The following is a 24,191-nucleotide window of genomic DNA, read 5'->3' on the forward strand; positions in this document are numbered from 1 at the left end:
GTCCCCATCAAACACTCCCAGGACAGGTACAGCACGGGATTAGATACAGAGTAAAGCTCCCTCTATACTGTCCCCCATCAAACACTCTCAGGACAGTTACAGCACGGGGTTAGATACAGAGTAAAGCCCCCTCTACACTGTCCCCCATCAAACACTCCCAGGACAGGTACAGCACGGCGTTAGATACAGAGTAAAGCTCCCTCTACACTGTCCCCCATCAAACACTCCCAGGACAGGTACAGCACGGGGTTAGATACAGAGTAAAGCTCCCTCAACACTGTCCCCCATCAAACACTCCCAGGACAGGTAGAGCACAGGTTAGATACAGAGTGAAGTTCTCTCTACACTGTCCCCATCAAACACTCCCAGGACAGGTACAGCACGGGGTTAGATACAGAGTAAAGCTCCCTCAACACTGTCCCCCATCAAACACTCCCAGGACAGGTAGAGCACAGGTTAGATACAGAGTTAAGCTCCCTCTACACTGTCCCCCATCAAACACTCCCAGGACATGTACAGCACGGGGTTAGATACAGAGTCAAGCTCCCTCTACACTGTGCTGGAGCTCCCACCGCCACTTCCCAGTCCTTAGCGTCTCCCCCTTCCCCGGTCCGTTACCTGAAGTCGTGGCGACAGAGCTGCGAGACGATGCGGTCACTGTGGAGTTACTGACCAGGCTGAGCCCCAGGCTGCTGACTCCTCCCAGGGTGTTGGAGACGGTCGGTGACGGGGCCACTGACACTGTGCTTGCTGCTGTGGCGAATGTGCTGGGGGCAGAATGGAGGCTCACTTCACTCTCCACACTTGTGTGCTGCAGCGAGGGATTGGAGAACACAAAACATAAAGCAGAGGGTCAGCGACGGGGTCTACACTGAAACTGAACAACGCTGGAAAAGCTCAGCAGGTCTGACAGCACCTGTGGGGAGAGGATAGAGACAATCTTCATTCTGGATGGCGCCAGGGACCCGGGTTCGATTCCCGGCTCGGGTCACTGTCTGTGTGGAGTCTGCACGTTTTCCCCGTGTCTGGGTGGGTTTCCTCCGGGTGCTCCGGTTTCCTCCCACAGTCCGAAAGATGTGCAGGTTGGGTGCATTGGCTGTGCTAAATTGCCCCTTAGTGTCCAAAGATGTGCAAGCTGGGTGCATTGGCCATGCTAAATTGCCCCTTAGTGTCCAAAGATGTGCAGGTTAGGGGGATTGGCCATGCTAAATTGCCCCTTAGTGTCCAAAGATGTGCAGGTTGGGTGGATTGGCCATGCTAAATTGCCCCTTAGTGTCCAAAGATGTGCAGGTTAGGGGGATTGGCCATGCTAAATTGCCCCTTAGTGTCCAAAGATGTGCAGGTTAGGGGGATTGGCCATGCTAAATTGCCCCCTTAGTGTCCAAAGATGTGCAGGTTGGGTGGATTGGCCATGCTAAATTGCCCCTTAGTGTCCAAAGATGTGCGGGTTAGGTGGATTGGCCATGCTAAATTGCTCCCTTAGTGTCCAAAGATGTGCAGGTTGGGTGGATTGGCCATGCTAAATTGCCCCTTAGTATCCAAAGATGTGCAAGCTGGGTGCATTGGCCATGCTAAATTGCCCCTTAGTATCCAAAGATGTGCAGGTTAGATGGATTGGCCATGCTAAATTGCCCCTTAGTGTCCAAAGATGTGCAGGTTCGGGGGATTGGCCATGCTAAATTGCCCCTTCGTGTCCAAAGATGTGCAGGTTAGGGGGATTGGACGTGCTAAATTGCCCCTTAGTGTCCAAAGACGTGCTGGTTAGGGTGCATTGACCCAACCAGGCGCCCGAGTGTGGCAACTAGGGGATTTTCACAGTAACTTCATTGCAGTGTTAATGTAAGCCTTACTTGTGAGACTAACAAATAAACTTTAGGGTAGGTGGACTGGCCGTGTTAAATTGCCCCTTGGTGTCCAAAGACGTGCTGGGTAGGGTGCGTCGGCCGTGCTAAATTCTCCCTCAGTGTAACCCGAAGAGGGGCGACTAGGGGATTTTCACAGTAACTTCATTGCAGTGTTAATGTAAGCCGACTTGTGACACTAATAAATAAACTTTAAACTCTTGGTCAGAGCTAAAAGGAGAATCAGCAGAGATTTATACCCACGAGGGTCAGGACGGGGGGGAGGGGGAGGGGGGGGGGGGGGGGGGGAGGGAGGGGGGGGTTCGAATTGGACAAAGGGTCGTTGCTGCCTTCTACATGCTCCTTCACATTCCCTGTCTCCAATTCCTCCTCCCCCCGCCCCCCTCCTCCCCACTCCCCTCACGCTATCTATCTCTGCAGGCGGTAAAGGTGGCAAATGGCATATTGGCTTTTATTGCGAGAGGTTTCGAGTACAGGAGCAGCGCTGTGTTGTTGCAATTATACAGGGCCTTGGTGAGGCCACACCGAGAGTATTGTGTACAGTTTTGGCCTCCTTTTCTGGGGAAGGATGTTCTTGCTCTCGAGGGAGTGCAGCGAAGGTTTACCAGGCTGATTCCGGGGATGGCGGGACTGATGTACGAGGAGAGATTGACAAGGTTAGAATTGTTTTCACTGGAGTTCAGATGAATGAGGGGAGGGATCTCATAGAGACTTATAAAATTCTAACAGGACTGGACAGGGTAGATGCAGGGAGGATGTTCCCGATGGTGGGGGGAGTCCAGAACCAGGGGTCACAGTCTGAGGATTGGGGGTAGACCATTTAGGATGGAGATGAGGAGACATTTCTTCACCCAGAGAGTGGTGAGCCTGTGGAATTCATTCCCACAGGAAGTAGTTGATGCCAAAACATTGAATGTATTGAAGAGGCGGCTGGATATAGCACTTGGGGGCGAACGGGATCCAAGGTTATGGGGAGAAAGCAGGATTAGGCTATTGAGTTGGATGATTAGCCATGATGGTGATGAATGGGCGGGAGCAGCTCGAAGGGCCGAATGGCCTCCTCCTGTTCCTATCTTCTATGTTTCTATAAATCTCTGCGAACTCCCTTTCCTCTTAGCTCTGACGAAGGGTCATCTAGACTCATTGAAACATAGAATCCCTACAGTGCAGAAGGAGACCATTCGGCCCATCGAGTCTGCACCGACCACAATCCCACCCAGGCCATATCCCCGTAACCCCACATACGTATCCCGCTAACTTACGCATCCTGGGACACTGAGGGAGAATTCAGCATCGAACCAGCACGTCTTTGGGAGGAAACCGGAGCACCCGGAGGAAACCCACGCAGACACGGGGAGAACGTGCAGACTCCGCACAGACAGTGACCCAAGCCGGGAATTGAACCCGGGTCCCTGGCGCTGTGAGGCAGCAGCGCTAACCCACTGTGCCACCCAAAAAAATGTGGACCTCTGAATCGGCAGTCGAACTCGGAGCTAAACCCCCTAATTGAAAAGACAAAATCTTATTCATCCCAGGCGGTCTCCCATCCAAGTACTAACCAGGCCTGAGTCTGTTTAGCTTCTGAGATCAGATGTTTTCAGACAAGCATGGCCGTAGGCCTTGGAACTCGACAAGTTGACCCTCTTCTCTCCCCACAGACGCTGTCAGACCTGCTGAGATTTTCCAGCATTTTCTGTTTCAGATTCCAGCATCCGCAGTTGTCATAGAAATCATAGAATCCCTACAGTGCAGAAGGAGGCCATTCGGCCCATCAAGTCTGCACCGACCACAATCCCACCCAGGCCCTACCCCCACATATTTTACCCGCTAATCCCTCTAACCTACACATCTTAGGACTCTAAGGGGCAATTTTTTAACCTGGCCAATCAACCTAACCCGCACATCTTTGGACTGTGGGAGGAAACCGGAGCACCCGGAGGAAACCCATGCAGACACGAGGAGAATGTGCAAACTCCACACAGGCAGTGACCCGAGCCGGGAATCGAACCCGGGACCCTGGAGCTGTGAAGCAGCAGTGCTAACCACTGTGCTACCGTGCCGCTTATTTTAGTTAGCACGGGTGATCACTCGGGGAGGGTCTGGTCCCCTTGTACCCCGGGCCCCGCCACCTACCCCCGCACCTTGCCCAAACACAAGCCCCGCCGACTCCCTCGTGAGTCTGAAGGCATCTGCCCCTTGGCAAGGAGGTGGCGCTCCGATGATACTGAAGGAACTAAGCACACCACAATGGCCTGACTCATCAAGTCTCACCTCAGCAGACAGTCTGCCGGGACTAAATACAGTCTTGAAACAAGAATAACGATGAGCTGTGCACTTCTGCTACACTACGCATCGGGATCACTCGCAAAGAAACGCCCCAGTCATGGCTAGCTCAAGGGAAGAATGAGTCACGGGAAAGAATTGGGGGTGGCGTCAAATGTAACACCGTGTCTCCTTGCCCGCTCTCTTCAGAAGGCGCCAACAGTTGCTGGGACGCTGTTCCACCGCAGATGGGTCACATGCTCGCCCGCCATTTTGTCCCAAGCGGCCATTACAGCTGACTCCCCAACACTTGCTACTGCCAGGTAAATGGAGGGGGGGGGGGGGGGGGGGGTGTGTGGTTCACAGCTACTGACCGCGTGAACCCCCAACGTTGAGGATGGGCGCGACAGCAAAGCCACGGTGGATGCCAGGAAGTAGAGAGGGCCAGAGGGGTGAATATGTCCCTGGATCCCTGAAGACGGCAGGACAACGGTGTGCGGGTTAGGGGGATTGGCCATGCTAAATTACTCCTTAGTGTCCAAAGATGTGCAGGTTAGGGAGATTGGCCATGCTAAATTGCCCCTTAGTGTCCAAAGATGTGCAGGTTAGGGAGATTGGCCATGCTAAATTACCCCTTAGGTGTCCAAAGATGTGCGGGTTAGGGGGATTGGCCATGCTAAATTACTCCTTAGTGTCCAAAGATGTGCGGGTTAGAGGGATTGGCCGTGCTAAATTACCCCTTAGGTGTCCAAAGATGTGCTGGTTCGGGGGATTGGCCATGCTAAATTACCCCTTAGGTGTCCAAAGATGTGCGGGTTAGGGGGATTGGCCATGCTAAATTACCCCTTAGGTGTCCAAAGATGTGCGGGTTAGGGGGATTGGTCATGCTAAATTACCCCTTAGGTGTCCAAAGATGTGCGGGTAAGGGGGATTAGCCATGTTAAATTGTCCCTTAGGTGTCCAAAGATGTGCGGGTTAGGGGGATTAGCCATGTTAAATTGTCCCTTAGGTGTCCAAAGATGTGCAGGTTAGGGGGATTGGCCGTGCTAAATTGCCCCTTAGGTGTCCAAAGATGTGCAGGTTAGGTGGATTGGCCGTGCTAAATTGTCCCTTAGTGTCAGGGGGATTAGCAGGATAGAAGTGTGGGGTTGCAGGAATAAGGCCTGGGTGGGATTGTGGGTGGTGCAGACTCGATGGGCCGAATGGCCTCCTTCTGCCCCCCAGGGATTCTATAAACAGGCTGATAAGGTGGTTACGAAAGCACTCGCCTTTATTAGCCGAGGCGCAGAATACAAAAGCAGGGAGTTACGATGGAGCTGCATAAAACACTGGTGAGGCCACAGCTCAAGTAGTGAACGCAGTTCTGGTCGCCACACTATAGGAAGGATGTGATCGCACTGGAGTGTGTGCGGGGAAGATTCACCAGGATGCTGCCTGGGCTGGAGTGTTTCAGCTGTGAAGAGAGGCTGCTGAGACTGGGGTTGTTTTCCCTGGAGCAGAGACGGCAGAGGGGGGACCGGATCGAGGGGTACAAAATTATGGGGGACAGAGATAGGGTAGATAGGAAGGAACTTTTCCCCTTAGTCGAGGGTCAGTAACCAAGGGGCAGAGATTTAAAGTCAGGGGCAGGAGATTTAGGGGGGGATTTGAGGAGAAATGTTTTCACCCAGAGGGGGTGGTGGGAATCTGGGACTCGCTGCCCCGGAAGGGTGGGGGAGGCGGGAACCCTCCCAACATCGAGATGAGCGCTGGAAACGCCACAGCGTACAAAGCTACAGAGCAAGTGCTGGAATAAAAAGTGGGGCACAGGAGGGAATGGGAATATACTCGAGAGCCAGCAAAGGATGGGCTGAATGGCCTCCTTCTGTGGAACCAATGATTACCACCATCGCCTCCAGGTTCCCTTCCAGACCCCAACTTAGAAATACGTCAACTATTCCTTCACTGTCACTGGTATTCATTGAATGGCATCGACCATCACGGAATCCCCACCCCCCACTATCAACATCCTGGGGGTCACCATTGACCAGAAACTGAGCTGGACCCAGCCATATAAATACTGTGGCTCCCAGAGCAGGTCAGAGGCTGGGAATCCTGCGGCGAGTAACTCACCTCCTGACTCCCCCAAAGCCTGTCCACCATCTACACGGCACAAGTCAGGAGTGCGATGGAACACTCTCCACTTGCCTGGATGAGTGCGGCTCCAACAACAATCTCCACTTGCCTGGATGAGTGCGGCTCCAACAACAATCTCCACTTGCCTGGATGAGTGCGGCTCCAACAACAATCTCCACTTGCCTGGATGAGTGCGGCTCCCAACAACAATCTCCACTTGCCTGGATGAGTGCGGCTCCAACAACACTCTCCACTTGCCTGGATGAGTGCGGCTCCAACAACAATCTCCACTTGCCTGGATGAGTGCGGCTCCCAACAACAATCTCCACTTGCCTGGATGAGTGCGACTCCCAACAACAATCTCCACTTGCCTGGATGAGTGCGGCTCCAACAACAATCTCCACTTGCCTGGATGAGTGCGGCTCCAACAACAATCTCCACTTGCCTGGATGAGTGCGGCTCCAACAACAATCTCCACTTGCCTGGATGAGTGCGGCTCCAACAACAATCTCCACTTGCCTGGATGAGTGCGGCTCCAACAACAATCTCCACTTGCCTGGATGAGTGCGGCTCCAACAACAATCTCCACTTGCCTGGATGAGAGCGTCTCCAACAACAATCTCCACTTGCCTGGATGAGTGCGGCTCCAACAACAATCTCCACTTGCCTGGATGAGTGCGGCTCCAACAACACTCGAGAAGCTCGACACCATCCAGGACAAAGCAGCCCTGCTCGATCGACACGCTAACCACAAACACTCACTCCCTCCACCACCGACACAGCCGTGTGAACCATCTACAAGATGCCCCGCAGCGACTCGCCAAGGCTCCTTCAACAGCACCTTCCAAACCCGCCACTTCTACCATCTAGAAGGACAAGGGGAGGGGCAGCAGACACATGGGGAACACCCACCACCTGCAAGTTCCCCCTCCGAGCCACTCACCATCCCGACTTGGAAATATATCGGCCGTTCCTTCACTGTGGCTCGGGTCAAAATCCCGGAACTCTCTCCCTAACAGCACTGTGGGTGTACCTACCCCACACACGGGGACTGACTGATGTCCAATAACAATCCCGGAACTACCTCCCTAACAGCACTGTGGGTGTACCTACCCCACACACGGGGACTGACTGATGTCCAATATCAATCCTGGAACTCCCTCCCTAACAGCACTGTGGGTGTACCTACCCCACACACGGGGACTGACTGATGTCCAATAACAATCCTGGAACTCCCTCCCTAACAGCACTGTGGGTGTACCTACCCCACACACGGGGACTGACTGATGTCCAATAACAATCCTGGAACTCCCTCCCGAACAGCGCTGTGGGTGTACCTACCCCACACACGGGGACTGACTGATGTCCAATAACAATCCCGGAACTCCCTCCCTAACAGCACTGTGGGTGTACCTACTCCACACACGGGGACTGACTGATGTCCAATAACAATCCTGGAGTTCCCTCCCTAACAGTACTGTGGGTGTACCTACCCCACACACGGGGACTGACTGATGTCCAATAACAATCCTGGAACCCCCTCCCTAACAGCACTGTGGGTGTACCTACCCCACACACGGGGACTGACTGATGTCCAATAACAATCCCGGAACTCCCTCCCTAACAGCACTGTGGGTGTACCTACCCCACACACACAGGGATTGCAGCGGGTTCAAGATGGCGGCTCACCCACCATCTTCTCGAGGGACAATTAGAACAAAGAAAGTTACAGCACAGGAAGAGGCCCTTCGGCCCTCCAAGCCTGTGCCAACCATGCTGCCCGATTGAACTAAAACCCCCTACCCTTCCGGGGACCATATCCCTCTAAAGAAAGGGGTTAGGAATTAGGGATCGGTAGCAAACGCTGGGCCCGGCCAGCGACACCCCACCTCGCGAGAACGAAATATTGGATCAGGTTCGTTGCAGGGACATTGGAAAATCTTGCGGGGAGAGGGCGTGACAGCAACGCTGCTTATTCCTCGGGGGGTGGTTGGGGGGAGGAACGAGAGCCGGGGTTCTGGCTGGGGAACAGGATAAACAAGGAGTCACCCCGGCTGGTGCACCCACTGGCCAGCTGGCGAGAGACGACACACCCTTCTGAACGAGGGACAACTCATCGAGAAGGATTTAACTGAACGGGAGAAGAAGAAGCTTACCAAGTGAGTTGATGTCGAGGTTCGCCCTGAAGATGACGACATACTGCTGCTCTGTTGGGTGGACGCAGTGCTGGAAGAGCAAAACAGGAGATAAATTACATCCCAACAGTCGGAGAGCCGGGGGAACGACAGCGCGGGTCTGCCCCAGTCCCGTCCGGGGAGGAATTTCAGCGCTGCATCACTGCAGTGCGCAACCGAGTATTCCTTCCCCATGGGCGACGGATCAACCCTCCCGCTACTCAAAATGGGCGGCACGGTGGGATAGCGTCACTGCCTCACGGCGCCAGGGACCCGGGTTCGATTCCCGGCTTGGGTCACTGTCTGTGCGGAGTCTGCATGGGATTTCCTCCGGGTGCCCCGGTTTCCTCTGGAAGATGTGTAAATTAGGTGGATTAGCCATGCTAAATTGCTCCTTAGTGTCAGGGAGACTAGCAGGGTAAATACGTGGGGTTTACAGGGATAAAACCCGGGGGGGATTGGCCATGCTAAATTGTCCCTTAGTGTCCAAAGATGTGCAGGTTAGGGGGATTGGCCATGCTAAATTGTCCCTTAGTGTCCAAAGATGTGTAGGTTAGGTGGATTGGCCATGCTAAATTGTCCCTTAGTGTCCAAAGATGTGCAGGTTAGGGGGATTGGCCATGCTAAATTGTCCCTTAGGGTCCAAAGATGTGCGGGTTAGGGGGATTGGCCATGCTAAATTGCCCCTTAGTGTCCAAGGTTGTGCAGGTTAGGGGGATTGGCCATGCTAAATTGCCCCTTAGTGTCCAAGGTTGTGCAGGTTACGTGGATTGGCCATGCTAAATTGTCCCTTAGTGTCCAAAGATGTGTAGGTTAGGTGGATTGGCCGTGCTAAATTGTCCCTTAGGGCCCAAAGATGTGCGGGTTAGGGGGATTGGCCATGCTAAATTGCCCCTTAGTGTCCAAGGTTGTGCAGGTTAGGGGGATTGGCCATGCTAAATTGCCCCTTAGTGTCCAAGGTTGTGCAGGTTACGTGGATTGGCCATGCTAAATTGTCCCTTAGTGTCCAAAGATGTGTAGGTTAGGTGGATTGGCCGTGCTAAATTGTCCCTTAGGGTCCAAAGATGTGCGGATAAGGTGGATTGGCCGTGCTAAATTGTCCCTTAGGGTCCAAAGATGTGTAGGTTAGGTGGATTGGCCATGGGATGGCACAGTGGGTTAGCACTGCTGCCTCACAGCGCCAGGGACCCGGGTTTGATTCCCGGCTCGGGTCACTGTCTGTGCGGAGTCTGCACGTTCTCCCCGTGTCTGCGTGGGTTTCCTCCCATGCTCCAAAGGTGTGCAGATTAAGTGAATCAGCCAAGCTAAATGTGTGGGGTTAGAGGCATAGAGCGGGGGGTGGGAAGAGAGTCTGGATGAGACGCTCTGTTGGAGAGTTAGAGCAGACTCGATGGGCCGAATGGCCTCTGTCGGGATTCGATGATGCTGAAACGGGGCTGACGGGAGCTGTAGACTGCAGCGTGCGCTGTGGTACCCGGATAACCCAGGGGAAATAGATCCCTGGCCCCCCCTCAGCGGGCTACTGAGATACTCCCGATGAGCCTGCGCGCAGGCTGCGATCACAGTGCAAGGCGATGAGGGCGATTCGAACCGGGGCAACTCGGGGTGAAGGGACGGGTCCTGGGAGCTGGCGGGGTGAGGAGTTGGCAGGCTGGCAGGGTGAGGGGGGCTGGTGGGGCGAAGAGCTGGCGGGGCGAAGGGGCAGGCAGGCAACTTACCTGCTCTGCTGCGGGGTGGTGGTGGTGTTGGGTAGCTCCTCCGTGTGGGTGAGGCTAACCAGGCCTGCCGGGTGCGAGCCACTAGACGTCAAGAGGGAGGAGGCGGAGACGGCGTTGGAGAGCGACACCATGCTCGGCACTGTGGGGGAATCCGACTTCACGGCAGAGCCCGTCCCGGTCGCGGCTGCACCAAAACAGAAAGAAACAGGAGACTTGGCAGGGTGGGCCGAGAGAGAGGAGGGCTCCGTGTGCCCTCTCCATTATCTGCCCTGCCACCTGGGCAGCGAGTCCCGCATTCTACCCCCGCTCCCCCCATGGGAGCAAGTCCCACATTCTCCCCCTGCTCCCCCCGTGGGAGCGAGTCCCACATTCTCCCCCACTCCCCCCGTTGGAGCGAGTCTCACATTCTCCCCCACTCCCCCCGTCGGAGCGAGTCTCACATTCTCCCCCACTCCCCCCGTCGGAGCGAGTCTCACATTCTCCCCCACTCCCCCCGTGGGAGCGAGTCTCACATTCTCCCCCACTCCCCCGTGGGAGCGAGTCCCACATTCTCCCCCAACTCCCCGTGGGAGTGAGTCCCACATTCTCCCCCACTCCCCCCGTGGGAGCGAGTCTCACATTCTCCCCCACTCCCCCCGTGGGAGCGAGTCCCACATTCTCCCCCAACTCCCCGTGGGAGCGAGTCCCACATTCTCCCCCACTCCCCCCGTGGGAGCGAGTCCCATATTCTCCCCCACTCCCCCCGTCGGAGCGAGTCTCACATTCTCCCCCACTCCCCCCGTGGGAGCGAGTCCCACATTCTCCCCCACTCCCTCCGCGGGAGTGAGTCCCACATTCTCCCCCACTCCCCCGTGGGAGCGAGTCCCACATTCTCCCCCACTCCCCCCGTGGGAGCGAGTCTCACATTCTCCCCCACGCCCCCCATGGGAACGAGTCCCATATTCTCCCCCACTCCCCCCGTGGGAGCGAGTCCCACATTCTCCCCCACTCCCCCGTGGGAGCGAGTCCCACATTCTCCCCCACTCCCCCGTCGGAGCGAGTCCCACATTCTCCCCCACTCCCCCGTGGGAGCGAGTCCCACATTCTCCCCCACGGGAGCGAGTCCCACATTCTCCCCCCACTCCCCCCGTGGGAGTGAGTCCCACATTCTCCCCCACTCCCCCCGTGGGAACGAGTCCCACATTCTCCCCACTCCCCCCGTGGGAGCGAGTCCCACATTCTCCCCCACTCCCCCCGTGGGAGCGAGTCTCACATTCTCCCCCACGCCCCCCATGGGAACGAGTCCCATATTCTCCCCCACTCCCCCCGTGGGAGCGAGTCCCACATTCTCCCCCACTCCCCCGTGGGAGCGAGTCCCACATTCTCCCCCACTCCCCCGTCGGAGCGAGTCCCACATTCTCCCCCACTCCCCCGTGGGAGCGAGTCCCACATTCTCCCCCACGGGAGCGAGTCCCACATTCTCCCCCCACTCCCCCCGTGGGAGTGAGTCCCACATTCTCCCCCACTCCCCCCGTGGGAACGAGTCCCACATTCTCCCCCAACTCCCCGTGGGAGCGAGTCCCACATTCTCCCCCACTCCCCCCGTGGGAGCGAGTCCCATATTCTCCCCCACTCCCCCCGTCGGAGCGAGTCTCACATTCTCCCCCACTCCCCCCGTGGGAGCGAGTCCCACATTCTCCCCCACTCCCTCCGCGGGAGTGAGTCCCACATTCTCCCCCACTCCCCCGTGGGAGCGAGTCCCACATTCTCCCCCACTCCCCCCGTGGGAGCGAGTCTCACATTCTCCCCCACGCCCCCCATGGGAACGAGTCCCATATTCTCCCCCACTCCCCCCGTGGGAGCGAGTCCCACATTCTCCCCCACTCCCCCGTGGGAGCGAGTCCCACATTCTCCCCCACTCCCCCGTCGGAGCGAGTCCCACATTCTCCCCCACTCCCCCGTGGGAGCGAGTCCCACATTCTCCCCCACGGGAGCGAGTCCCACATTCTCCCCCCACTCCCCCCGTGGGAGTGAGTCCCACATTCTCCCCCACTCCCCCCGTGGGAACGAGTCCCACATTCTCCCCACTCCCCCCGTGGGAGCGAGTCCCACATTCTCCCCCACTCCCCCCGTGGGAGCGAGTCTCACATTCTCCCCCACGCCCCCCATGGGAACGAGTCCCATATTCTCCCCCACTCCCCCCGTGGGAGCGAGTCCCACATTCTCCCCCACTCCCCCGTGGGAGCGAGTCCCACATTCTCCCCCACTCCCCCGTCGGAGCGAGTCCCACATTCTCCCCCACTCCCCCGTGGGAGCGAGTCCCACATTCTCCCCCACGGGAGCGAGTCCCACATTCTCCCCCCACTCCCCCCGTGGGAGTGAGTCCCACATTCTCCCCCACTCCCCCCGTGGGAACGAGTCCCACATTCTCCCCACTCCCCCCGTGGGAGTGAGTCCCACATTCTCCCCCACGGGAGCGAGTCCCACATTCTCCCCCACTCCCCCCGTGGGAGCGAGTCCCACATTCTCCCCCCACTCCCCCCCCCCCGTGGGAGCGAGTCCCACATTCTCCTCCACTCCCCCCCCCCGTGGGAGCGAGTCCCACATTCTCCCCCACTCCCCCCGTGGGAGCGAGTCCCACATTCTCCCCCACTCCCCCCGTGGGAGCGAGTCCCACATTCTCCCCCCACGGGAGTGAGTCCCACATTCACCCCCACTCCCCCCGTGGGAGCGAGTCCCGCATTCTCTCCCCCCGCGGAGAGCGAGTTCCACATACTCAGGTGAACAGCTCCTTCCTTACCCGCTTTGACCAAGCCCCGATTTTACACACCTCAACTTAAATTTATCCAAATCTGGAAAGGACACCTCCCCTTTCACCCCCACCCCCCACCCCAGTGTCTCGCCCACCCACCCCTTCCCCCACTCCCGGCACCCTTTTTGCAAAGTTCGACTCACTTTCGATGGACTGAGACGTCTGTATCGTGCTGAAGCCGTTCTGAAAGAGAAATCAGGCGTCAGAGGGCGAGATACGACGCAGGAGAGAACGATCGCAACGCTTCAGTTGGGAAACTGGTGGTGGGGCGGGGGGGTGGGGGGGAAGAGACGATTCTTGGTGGTGCGAAGCTGGGTAGAATAACTGTCAATTGGTCTTTTTAAAATGCTCGGGGGGAAGAATTGCGCGCGGTTCCTTTAAAAAAAGTGGTGCTTTTTCTGCGCTTAGTTTAAAAAAAAACAAGTACACAGAGAGCCCAGACTGAAACATTTTTATCGAACGGCCAAGCGACAATTTTTAACAGACTTTTGAATTTAGCCAATCAGTTTGAACCAGGCACTTAGATACCAAGAACCTATTAAATTTAAATCTGATGGTTTTGACCACCTCAGACCAATCCTACTGTGGGAAATATCGATAGGTCATCACAGGTATAAGAGAAGGCGGCTTTGGGAGGAAGAGGGGAGAGCAACTGCCACAGCTCAAAGCAGCGGGTTTTGACAACCTCGGACCTAGCCTATTGCGGGAAATACTGATGCGTCATCACGGGTATAAGAGAAGGGGACAGTGGGACAAAAAGGAGAGAGCAACTGCCACAGCTCACAGCACCATCCAGATAGCAAAAGGTACCAAAGAGGAAAGAGGTTCTGGACAGAAGAATCAACAGAGGGGGCCCAGAATATTCCGGAAGTGACAAAACCTGGTTGTAATTTAGAGAGTGACTAAATTCTATTTTTGTTCACGAGTGGGGCTCGTGCTTATTGGAACAGCATTCCATTAAGATCTTGTTTTATTCGGGAATAGTTAACATGGGGCAGCATGCTGGCACAGTGGGTTAGCACTGCTCTCTCTCAGCGCCAGGGACCTGGGTTCGATTCCTGGCTTGGGTCACCGTCTGTGCGGAGTCTGCATGTTCTCCGCACATTCTCCCTGTATCTGCGTGGGTTTCCTCCGGGTGCTCCGGTTTCCTCCCACAGTCCGAAAGACGTGCTGGTTAGGGTGCGTTGGCCGTGCTAAATTCTCCCTCAGTGTTACCCGAACAGGAGTGTGGCGACTGGGGGATTGTCACAGTAGCTTCATTGCGGTGTTAATGGAAGCCCGACTTGAGATGAATAAACTTTACTTTTTAATAGTTAGAAGGGATTTATTCAGTTAGTTAATAGTTTAATTAATTTGTTCACTGTTAATTAGATAAATAAATTATTAGGTGTTGATTTTAGAGCGTCAAGGATTTATTTTGTATTTAACCACTAGGTGTCGCTGAAGAGCACACCACGTCGCACACACTTTGCACAGATTATAGGGCGAGGTACTCCTTTTGGGGGTTAGTTCTCAGAGGGGGGATCCGATTTATGACAGGGGGCCTGACGGCAGGGGGGGGGGTGAAGAAAAGGGGAGCGCGAGGTTGGGGGAAATTCTTACCTTGGCCTGCGTCAGGTCTTTCTGAGGGGAGGAAGAGAGCGAGTTGGAATAGGATGCCCGTTGGTTGGCGGTCTGATCGTACTGCGTTCCCGGGGCGCCGCTCTGGCCGGCGAAGGCGGACGTCGTGATGGTGCTGGGCTGGTAGCCGGAGTCCTGACTCTGATTGGAGGAGATGGTCGATGACGTCTCGCTGGAAGAGAATGGGGGGGGGGCAATGAGAAAGCGGTGCCCAGTGAGCACGGCGAATAGCGGTGATGTACTGGGCGTTGGAAGACACAGAAGGACGGATTAGAAGGATGGGGTGATGGGGTGGGGGAGAGAAGAGGGCTCATGCGGAGCAGAACCACTAGCACAGGAGTAGAGGGGCCGAACAGCCTGCTTCTGCGTGGGTAATTGTGTTATAGTAACCAGAACACACAGGGCAGCATGGTGAGGTGGTGACGGCCTAGTGGTATTATCGCTAGACTATTAATCCAGAAACTCAGCTAACGTCCTGGGTGACCCGGGTTCGAATCCCGCCACGGCAGACGGTGGAATTTGAATTCAATTAAAAAATATCTGGAATTAAGAATCTACTGATGACCCATTGTGGGGAAAACCCATCTGGTTCCCTTTAGGGAAGGAAATCTGCCATCCTTACCCCGGTCTGGCCTACATGTGACTCCAGAGCCACAGCAATGTGGTTGACTCTCAACTGCCCTCCAAGGGGCAATAAAGGGATGGGCAATAAATGCTGGCCCAGCCAGCGACACCCATGTCCCATGAGTGGGTTAGAAAAGGACTGCTGAGTCACGGTGCCAGGGACACGGGTTCGAATCCCGGCTTGGGTCACTGTCTGCACATTCTCCCCATGTCTGCGTGGGTTTCCTCCGGGTGCCCCAGTTTCCTCCCACAGTCCAAAAGATATGAAGGTTAGCTGGATTGGCCATGCTAAATTGTCCTTAGTGTCCCAAAATGCGCGGGTTCGGTGGATTGGCCATGCTAAATTGCCCCTTAGTGTCCAAAGACGTGTAGGTTAGGTGGATTGGCCATGCTAAATTGCCCCTTAGTGTCCAAAGACGTGTAGGTTAGGTGGATTGGCCATGCTAAATTGCCCCTTAGTGTCCAAAGACGTGTAGGTTAGGTGGATTGGCCATGCTAAATTGCCCCTTAGTGTCCAAAGATGTGCAGGTTAGGTGGATTGGCCGTGCTAAATTGCCCCTTAGTGTCCAAAGACGTGTAGGTTAGGTGGATTGGCCATGCTAAATTGCCCCTTAGTGTCCAAAGACGTGTAGGTTAGGTGGATTGGCCATGCTAAATTGCCCCTTAGTGTCCAAAGATGTGCAGGTTAGGTGGATTGGCCATGCTAAATTGCCCCTTAGTGTCCAAAGATGTGCAGGTTGGGTGGATTGGCCATGCTAAATTGCCCCTTAGTGTCCAAAGATGTGTAGGTTGGGTGGATTGGCCATGCTAAATTGCCCCTTAGTGTCCAAAGATGTGTAGGTTGGGTGGATTGGCCATGCTAAATTGCCCCTTAGTGTCCAAAGACGTGTAGGTTGGGTGGATTGGCCATGCTAAATTGCCCCTTAGTGTCCAAAGATGTGTAGGTTGGGTGGATTGGCCATGCTAAATTGCCCCTTAGTGTCCAAAGATGTGCAGGTTGGGTGGATTGGCCATGCTAAATTGCCCCTTAGTGTCCAAAGATGTGCAGGTTAGGTGAATTGGCCATGCTAAATTCATAGAACCCTTACAGTGCAGGAGGCCATTTGACTCATCGAGCCTACATTGACAACAATCCCACCCTATCCCCGTAACCTCACGTATTTACCCCGTTAATCCCCCTGATACGATGATGGTCATTGAAGCAGCAGCTGAAGATGGCTGGGACACTAACCCTGAGGGACTCCGACAGAGACGTCCTGGGAAGGAGGGGGAGGGGAACTTTAAGCAGAGACGGGGCTTACCTTACAGCGCTGGTGTAGAGGCTGCTCTGGGGCTGGCTTGCCGGCACGGTGGTGGTCGGCGTGGCCTCGTACTCGGACAGAATGGGCTCCGACCCAAACTGCAGGGCCCCGAACTGCAGGTTTAAGCCGGCGATGTCTGCCGACGCGGGCATCTCCACGGCCGAAGATGGGATCTGCGGGAAGAGAGAGGCTCAATCGCAGTGGGCTAACGTTTGGTCCCGAGTACCCAGGCCCGCGCTGAGGCCCACACAGCTCCGGGATGGCACAAAGTACCTCCGTTTGTGCACAGCAAGATCCCAACGGTACCCAACGGAGCGGAGGAGGCTGAGGGGAGACTTAATAGAGGTTTATAAAATGAAGAAGGGGATAGATAGAGTGAACGTTCAAAGACTATTTCCTCGGGTGGATGGAGCTATTACAAGGGGGCATAACTATGGGGTTCATGGTGGGAGATATAGGAAGGATATCAGAGGTAGGTTCTTTACGCAGAGAGCGGTTGGGGTGTGAAATGGACTGCCTGCAGTGATAGTGGAGTCAGACACTTTAGGAACATGTAAGCGGTTATTGGATAGGCACATGGAGCACACCAGGATGATAGGGAGTGGGATAGCTTGATCTTGGTTTCAGATAAAGCTCGGCACAACATCGTGGGCCGAAGGGCCTGTTCTGTGCTGTGCTGTTCTATGTTCTGTGTACTCGCCGTTGCGTTCCCATTGACGTCAAGGGATAAATGTTGGCTTCCCCGGACCTTGAGGGCAAGATCTCGCCTGCCAGCGCATCCTCTGGAGGCCCTTAACCCTGCCAGTGCCAACCTGGCTTTGGCACCTCCGCAGGGGGTAGGTAGGCCTTAAGCCTACACTGGGGCCTACCTACCAGAATACTGAGGGAGGCAAGGGTGGGAATTGCCGGGGCCTTGACAGAAATCTGTGTCTCCTCATTGGCGACAGGTAAAGTTACAGAGGGCTGGAGAATGTTGTTCCTTTGTTTAAGAAGTGCAGCGAGAATAATCCAAATAGTTAGAGGCCAATGAGCCTTACGTCAGTGGTAGGGAAATTGGAAAAGATTCTCAGGGACAGGATTTACTCACATTTGGAAACAAATGGACATATTAGTGAGAGACAGCATGGTTTTGCGAAGGGGAGGTTGTGTCTCACTAACTTGATCTGTTTTCCGAGGAAGTGGTGAGAGGTGAGGGAAAGGCAGTGGATGTTGTCTACATGGATTTCAGTGAAGTCTTTGACAAGGTCCCTCATGACAGACTGATAGGAAAGGTGATGTCGCACGGGATCAGAGGGCGGCACGGTAGCACAGTGGGGTTAGCACTGCTGCTTCACAGCTCCAGGGTCCCGGGTTCGATTCCCGGCTCGGGTCACTGTCTGTGTGGAGTTTGCACATTCTCCTCGTGTCTGCGTGGGTTTCCTCTGGGTGCTCCGGTTTCCTCCCGCAGTCCAAAGATGTGCGGGTTAGGTTGATTGGCCAGGTTAAAAATTGCCCCTTAGAGTCCTGGGATGCGTAGGTTAGAGGGATTAGCGGGTAAATATGTGGGGGTACGGCCTGGGTGGGATTGTGGTCGGTGCAGACTCGATGGGCCGAATGGCCTCCTTCTGCACTGTAGGGTTTCTATGATTTCTATGAGCTGGCAAGATGGGTACAGAACTGTCTTGGGCATTGAAAGAAGTTTAACAACACCAGGTTAAAGTCCAACAGGTTTATTTAGTAGCAAAAGCCACACAAGCTTTCGGAGCTCTAAGCCCCTTCTTCAGGTGAGTGGGAATTCTGTTCATAAACAGGGCATATAAAGACACAGACTCAATTTACATGAATAATGGTTGGAATGCGAATCCTTACAAGTAATCAAGTCTTTAAGATACAAACAACGTGATTGTTTTGTTTCTTAAAGACTTGATTACCTGTAAGGATTCGCATTCCAACCATTATTCATGTAAATTGAGTTTGTGTCTTTATATGCCCTGTTTATGAACAGAATTCCCACTCACCTGAAGAAGGGGCTTGGAGCTCCGAAAGCTTGTGTGGCTTTTGCTACCAAATAAACCTGTTGGACTTTAACCTGGTGTTGTTAAACTTCTTACTGTGTTTACCCCAGTCCAACGCCGGCATCTCCACATCTTGGGCATTGAAGACAGAGGGTAGCAGTAGAGGGCTGCTTTTCTGAATGGAGGGCTGTGACTACTGGCGTTCCTCAGGGGTCAGTGCTGGGACCTTTGCTGTTTGTGATATAAACGATTTGGAGGAAAATGTAACTGGTTTGATTCGTAAGTTCGCAGACGACACAAAAATTGGAGGAGTTGCGGACAGTGAAGAGGATTGTCAGAGAATACAGCAAGATATAGACCGGTTGGAGACTTGGGCGGAGAAACGGCAGATGGAGTTTAATGCAGACAAGTGTGAAGTAATGCATTTTGGAAGGTCCAATGCATGTAGGAATTGTACAGTAAATGGTAGAACCCTTAGGAGTATTGACAGGCAGAGGGATCTGGTCGTACATGTCCACTGAAAGTGACAACGCAGGTGGATAAGGTAGTCAGGAAGGCATGCGGCATGCTTGCCTTCATCGGCCGGGGTTTTGAGTATAAAACTTTGCAGCTTTATAGAACCTTAGTTAGGCCTCATTGTGTACAATTCTGGTCACCACACTACCAGAAGGATGTGGAAGCTTTGGAGAGGGTACAGAAGAGGTTTGCCAGGATGTTGCCTGGTCTGCAGGGTATCAGCTATGAGGAGAGGTTGGAGAAACTCACTGGAACGACAGAGGTTGAGGGGAGACCTGATAGAAGTCTACAAGATTATGAGGGGCGTGGACAGAGTGGAGAGTCAGAAGCTGTTTTCCCCCAGGGTGGAGGAGTCAATTACTAGGGGGCACAGGTTTAAGGCGCGTGGGGAAAAGTTTAGAGGAGATGTGCGAGGTAAGTTTTGTTACACAGAGGGTGTTGAATGTCTGGAACGCGCTGCCCGAGGGAGGTGGTGGGAGCAGGTACGATTGCGGCATTTAAGGGGCAACTAGACGAATACATGAATAGGATGGGAATGGAAGGATACGGACTCTAAGTGCGTACGGTTTTAGTTTAGGCAGCAGCATGATCGGCGCAGGAGGGCCGAAGGGCCTGTTCCTGTGCTGTACTTTTCTTTGTTCTTTGTTCACTGGCCAGAACGCTGACACACCGAGCTCACTGGCCCGCCACCTCCCCCTCATCCCAACGGGGCTAGGAAACACTCAACCGTGCAGGATTTTGCGCCCTCTCCCTTTCCTCCCCCGTGCTGGTGGCAGGAGGCGCCATGCTAACCCCTCCCTCTGCGCGTCCTCCCCACCGCTGGGCCGCCACACTCACCTTGGAAGAGATGGACGCCTTCTTCTTCTGGGGCTTCAGCTTTTGCTGGGCGGGCTGGGGGCTGGAGGACTGGTTCTCCGAGGGGCCGGGCGAGGCCTGGGCGGCCCCCGGCTTGCTCTGCAGCGGGGAGCTGGGCGCCGCCGTCGGCTGCTTGGTGGGGATGAAGACTTCCATCATGGTGCAGTTGGAGTAGGGTTGCCGCTGGCCAAAGGGGCTGTGAACGGACGATTCTGTTTGGCTTTTCAACTCTGGACGGGCAGAGAAAGGAGGGAGGGGGAGAGAGAGAGAGACGCCAGTCAGCAGCTGTCGATAGGCTTCACGCTTAACACCTCGAGCTGCCACACTCGCACGACAATCCGGCGCCACGCTCGATGGAACAACTGGATTGAATTGTGCGTGCCAGTCGCTGGATGGCGCTCTAACCCCACAGTCAGAGGGGAGGGAGTGTGTCAAAGGGACGCACATGGACAAGCATCTCAGCAGGGTGGAGGCCCATTCGGGAATCAAGGCTAATGGGGAGAAGGCGGGATAAGAGGATTACCACTTCAGATTGGTTGCGATCTCACTGAATGGCGGAACAGACTAGATAGGCTGAAGGGCCTACTTCTGCTCCGATGTCTTGAGACATTGCTGCCGAGTGATTCCACAGATGTCACTCCCCACACCCTTCCTCCTCATCTCCTCCAACCCCACCCCGTATCCCGACACTCTCACTCCCCCCTCCTTTTCCCCCGTATTCCGAAAAAAATTCCAGTTTTTTCACTGTCGTGACTCTATGCTAATATTTATGGTCAGTCCATCACGGAAACCAGCCTCCCATCCATTGACTCTGTCGACACTTCCCGCTGCCTCGGGGAAAAGCAGCCAGCATAATCAAGGACCCCCACGCACCCCGGACATTCTCTCTTCCACCTTCTTCCGTCGGGAAAAAGATACAAAAGTCTGAGGTCACGTACCGACCGACTCAAGAACAGCTTCTTCCCTGCTGCTGTCAGACTTTTGAATGGACCTACCTCGCGTTAAGTTGATCTTTCTCTACACCCTCGCTATGACTGTAACACTACATTCTGCACTCTCTCCTTTCCTTCTCCCCTATGTACTCTATGAACGGTATGTTTTGTCTGTATAGCATGCAAGAAACACTAGCTTTCACTGTTCCCCAATACATGTGACAATAATAGATCAAATATTAAGTTGATCTTTCTCTACAACCTAGCAGGTCTAAATTCGGCATGTCCGCTATGACTCTCACCAACTTTTACAGATGCACCATAGAAAGCATTCTTTCTGGTTGTATCACAGCTCGGTCTGGGCTCCTGCTCTGCCCAAGACCGCAAGGATCCACAAAAGGTCATGAACGTAGCCCAATCCATCACGCAAACCAGCCTCCCATCCATTGACTCTGTCTACACTTCCTGCTGCCTCGGGGAAAAGCGGCCGGCATAATCAAGGGCCCCCCCACACACCCCGGATATTCTCTCTTCCACCTTCTTCCATCGGGAAAAAGATACAAAAGTCTGAGGTCACGTACCGACCGACTCAAGAACAGCTTCTTCCCTGCTGCTGTCAGACTTTTGAATGGACCTACCTGGCACTAAGTTGATCTTTCTCTACACACTAGCTATGACTGTAACACTACATTCTGCATCCTCTCCTTTCCTTCTCTATGAACGGTATGCTTTGTATAGCGCGCAAGAAACAATACTTTTCACTGTATCCCAACACGTGACAATAATAAAGCAAATCGATATCTCCCCGCTCTGTCCAATCAAGCGACCCCCTTACCAAAATGGCCAAGCGCGGAGGGTTGTGACGTGGGCCCCAACTCCCAGGAGGCCGCGGTGTTACTGGTGGGTTGCGTGTGCTGGGCCGCCAACTGTGCCAGGGCCTGGGCCGTCTTCAGCTGCTCCAGCAGCTGTGAGCCCGCGGTGCTGCCACCCTTCTGCTCACCCACGTCGCCAAAGCTCTTACTCAGCATGGTAACCTGCGGGCAAGAGAGATCGAGATTTAAAACATCCATATATTTTTGTCCAATACCCGGAGAGAGAGGTACAGACTGGGATCTAATCGAGGGGTTCGGGGTGGTTTATATATAGAATAACAGATACCCGGGAGTGAGTTACAGACTGGGATCTAATCGAGGGGTTCGGGGTGGTTTATATATAGAATAACAGATACCCGGGAGTGAGTTACAGACTGGGATCTAATCGAGGGGTTCGGGGTGGTTTATATATAGAATAACAGATACCCGGGAGTGAGTTACAGACTGGGATCAAATCGAGGGGTTCGGGGTGGTTTATATATAGAATAACAGATACCCGGGAGTGAGTTACAGACTGGGATCTAATCGAGGGGTTCGGGGTGGTTTATATATAGAATAACAGATACCCGGGAGTGAGTTACAGACTGGGATCTAATCGAGGGGTTCGGGGTGGTTTATATATAGAATAACAGATACCCGGGAGTGAGTTACAGACTGGGATCTAATCGAGGGGTTCGGGGTGGTTTATATATAGAATAACAGAGACCCGGGAGTGAGTTACAGACTGGGATCTAATCGAGGGGTTCGGGGTGGTTTATATATAGAATAACAGATACCCGGGAGTGAGTTACAGACTGGGATCTAATCGAGGGGTTCGGGGTGGTTTATATATAGAATAACAGAGACCCGGGAGTGAGTTACAGACCGGAATCTAATCGAGGGGTTCGGGGTGGTTTATATATAGAATAACAGAGACCCGGGAGTGAGTTACAGACCGGAATCTAATCGAGGGGTTCGGGGTGGTTTATATATAGAATAACAGATACCCGGGAGTGAGTGACAGACTGGAATCTAATCGAGGGGCTTCGGAGTGGTTTATATATAGAATAACAGATACCCGGGAGTGAGTTACAGACTGGGATCTAATCGAGGGGTTCGGGGTGGTTTATATATAGAATAACAGATACCCGGGAGTGAGTTACAGACTGGAATCTAATCGAGGGGTTCGGGGTGGTTTATATATAGAATAACAGATACCCGGGAGTGAGTTACAGACTGGAATCTAATCGAATGGCTCAGGGTGGTTTATATATAGAATAACAGATACCCGGGAATGAGTTACAGACTGGAATCTAATCGAGGGGTTCGGCGTGGTTTATATATAGAATAACAGATACCCGGGAGTGAGTTACAGACTGGAATCTAATCGAGGGGTTCGGGGTGGTTTATATATAGAATAACAGATACCCGGGAGTGAGTTATAGACTGGAATCTAATCGAGGGGTTCGGGGTGGTTGAAATATAGAACAGATACCCGGGAGTGAGTTACAGACTGGGATCGAATCGAGGGGTCGGGATGGTTTATATATAGAATAACAGATACCCGGGAGTGAGTTACAGACTGGAATCTAATCGAGGGGTTCAGGGGGGGGTTTATATATAGAATAACAGATACCCGGGAGTGAGTTACAGACTGGGATCTAATCGAGGGGTTCGGCGTGGTTTATATATAGAATAACACATACCCGGGAGTGAGTTACAGACTGGAATCTAATCGAGGGGTTCGGGGTGTTTTATATATAGAATAACACCTACCCGGGAGTGAGTTACAGACTGGAATCTAATCGAGGGGTTCGGGGTGGTTTATATATAGAATAACAGATACCCGGGAGTGAGTTACAGACTGGAATCTAATCGAGGGGTTCGGGGTGGTTTATATACAGAATAACAGATACCCGGGAGTGAGTTACAGACTGGAATCTAATCATGGGGTTGGGGGTGGTTTATATATAGAATAACAGATACCCGGGAGTGAGTTACAGACTGGAATCTAATCGAGGGGTTCGGGGTGGTTTATATATAGAATAACAGATACCCGGGAGTGAGTTACAGACTGGGATCTAATCGAGGGGTTCGGGGTGGTTTATATATAGAATAACAGATACCCGGGAGTGAGTTATAGACTGGAATCTAATCGAGGGGTTCGGGGTGGTTGAAATATAGAACAGATACCCGGGAGTGAGTTACAGACTGGGATCGAATCGAGGGGTCGGGATGGTTTATATATAGAATAACAGATACCCGGGAGTGAGTTACAGACTGGAATCTAATCGAGGGGTTCAGGGGTGGGTTTATATATAGAATAACAGATACCCGGGAGTGAGTTACAGACTGGGATCTAATCGAGGGGTTCGGCGTGGTTTATATATAGAATAACACATACCCGGGAGTGAGTTACAGACTGGAATCTAATCGAGGGGTTCGGGGTGTTTTATATATAGAATAACACCTACCCGGGAGTGAGTTACAGACTGGAATCTAATCATGGGGTTGGGGGTGGTTTATATATAGAATAACAGATACCCAGGAATGAGTTACAGACTGGGATCTAATCG

General features: G+C 53.7%; 1 protein-coding gene across 1 annotated transcript in view; it reads right to left on the minus strand.

Annotated features, from left to right (window-relative positions):
• Positions 1-618: 618 nt before the first annotated feature.
• The window catches only part of LOC144490677 (ubiquitin-associated protein 2-like), a gene marked incomplete at both ends in the record, with an annotated part of 29,564 nt that continues 5,991 nt past the window's right edge, over positions 619-24,191 (minus strand). The window contains 8 exons of the mRNA XM_078208378.1: positions 619-811; positions 8,396-8,465; positions 10,132-10,315; positions 13,066-13,105; positions 14,525-14,714; positions 16,468-16,640; positions 19,815-20,062; positions 21,600-21,798. Of these exons, the coding sequence (XP_078064504.1) occupies positions 619-811; positions 8,396-8,465; positions 10,132-10,315; positions 13,066-13,105; positions 14,525-14,714; positions 16,468-16,640; positions 19,815-20,062; positions 21,600-21,798 (1,297 nt within the window). The remainder of the gene's footprint in view (positions 812-8,395; positions 8,466-10,131; positions 10,316-13,065; positions 13,106-14,524; positions 14,715-16,467; positions 16,641-19,814; positions 20,063-21,599; positions 21,799-24,191) is intronic.

This window comes from Mustelus asterias, unplaced genomic scaffold (genome assembly GCF_964213995.1).
Source record: "Mustelus asterias unplaced genomic scaffold, sMusAst1.hap1.1 HAP1_SCAFFOLD_3593, whole genome shotgun sequence".
Lineage (NCBI taxonomy): Eukaryota > Metazoa > Chordata > Chondrichthyes > Carcharhiniformes > Triakidae > Mustelus > Mustelus asterias.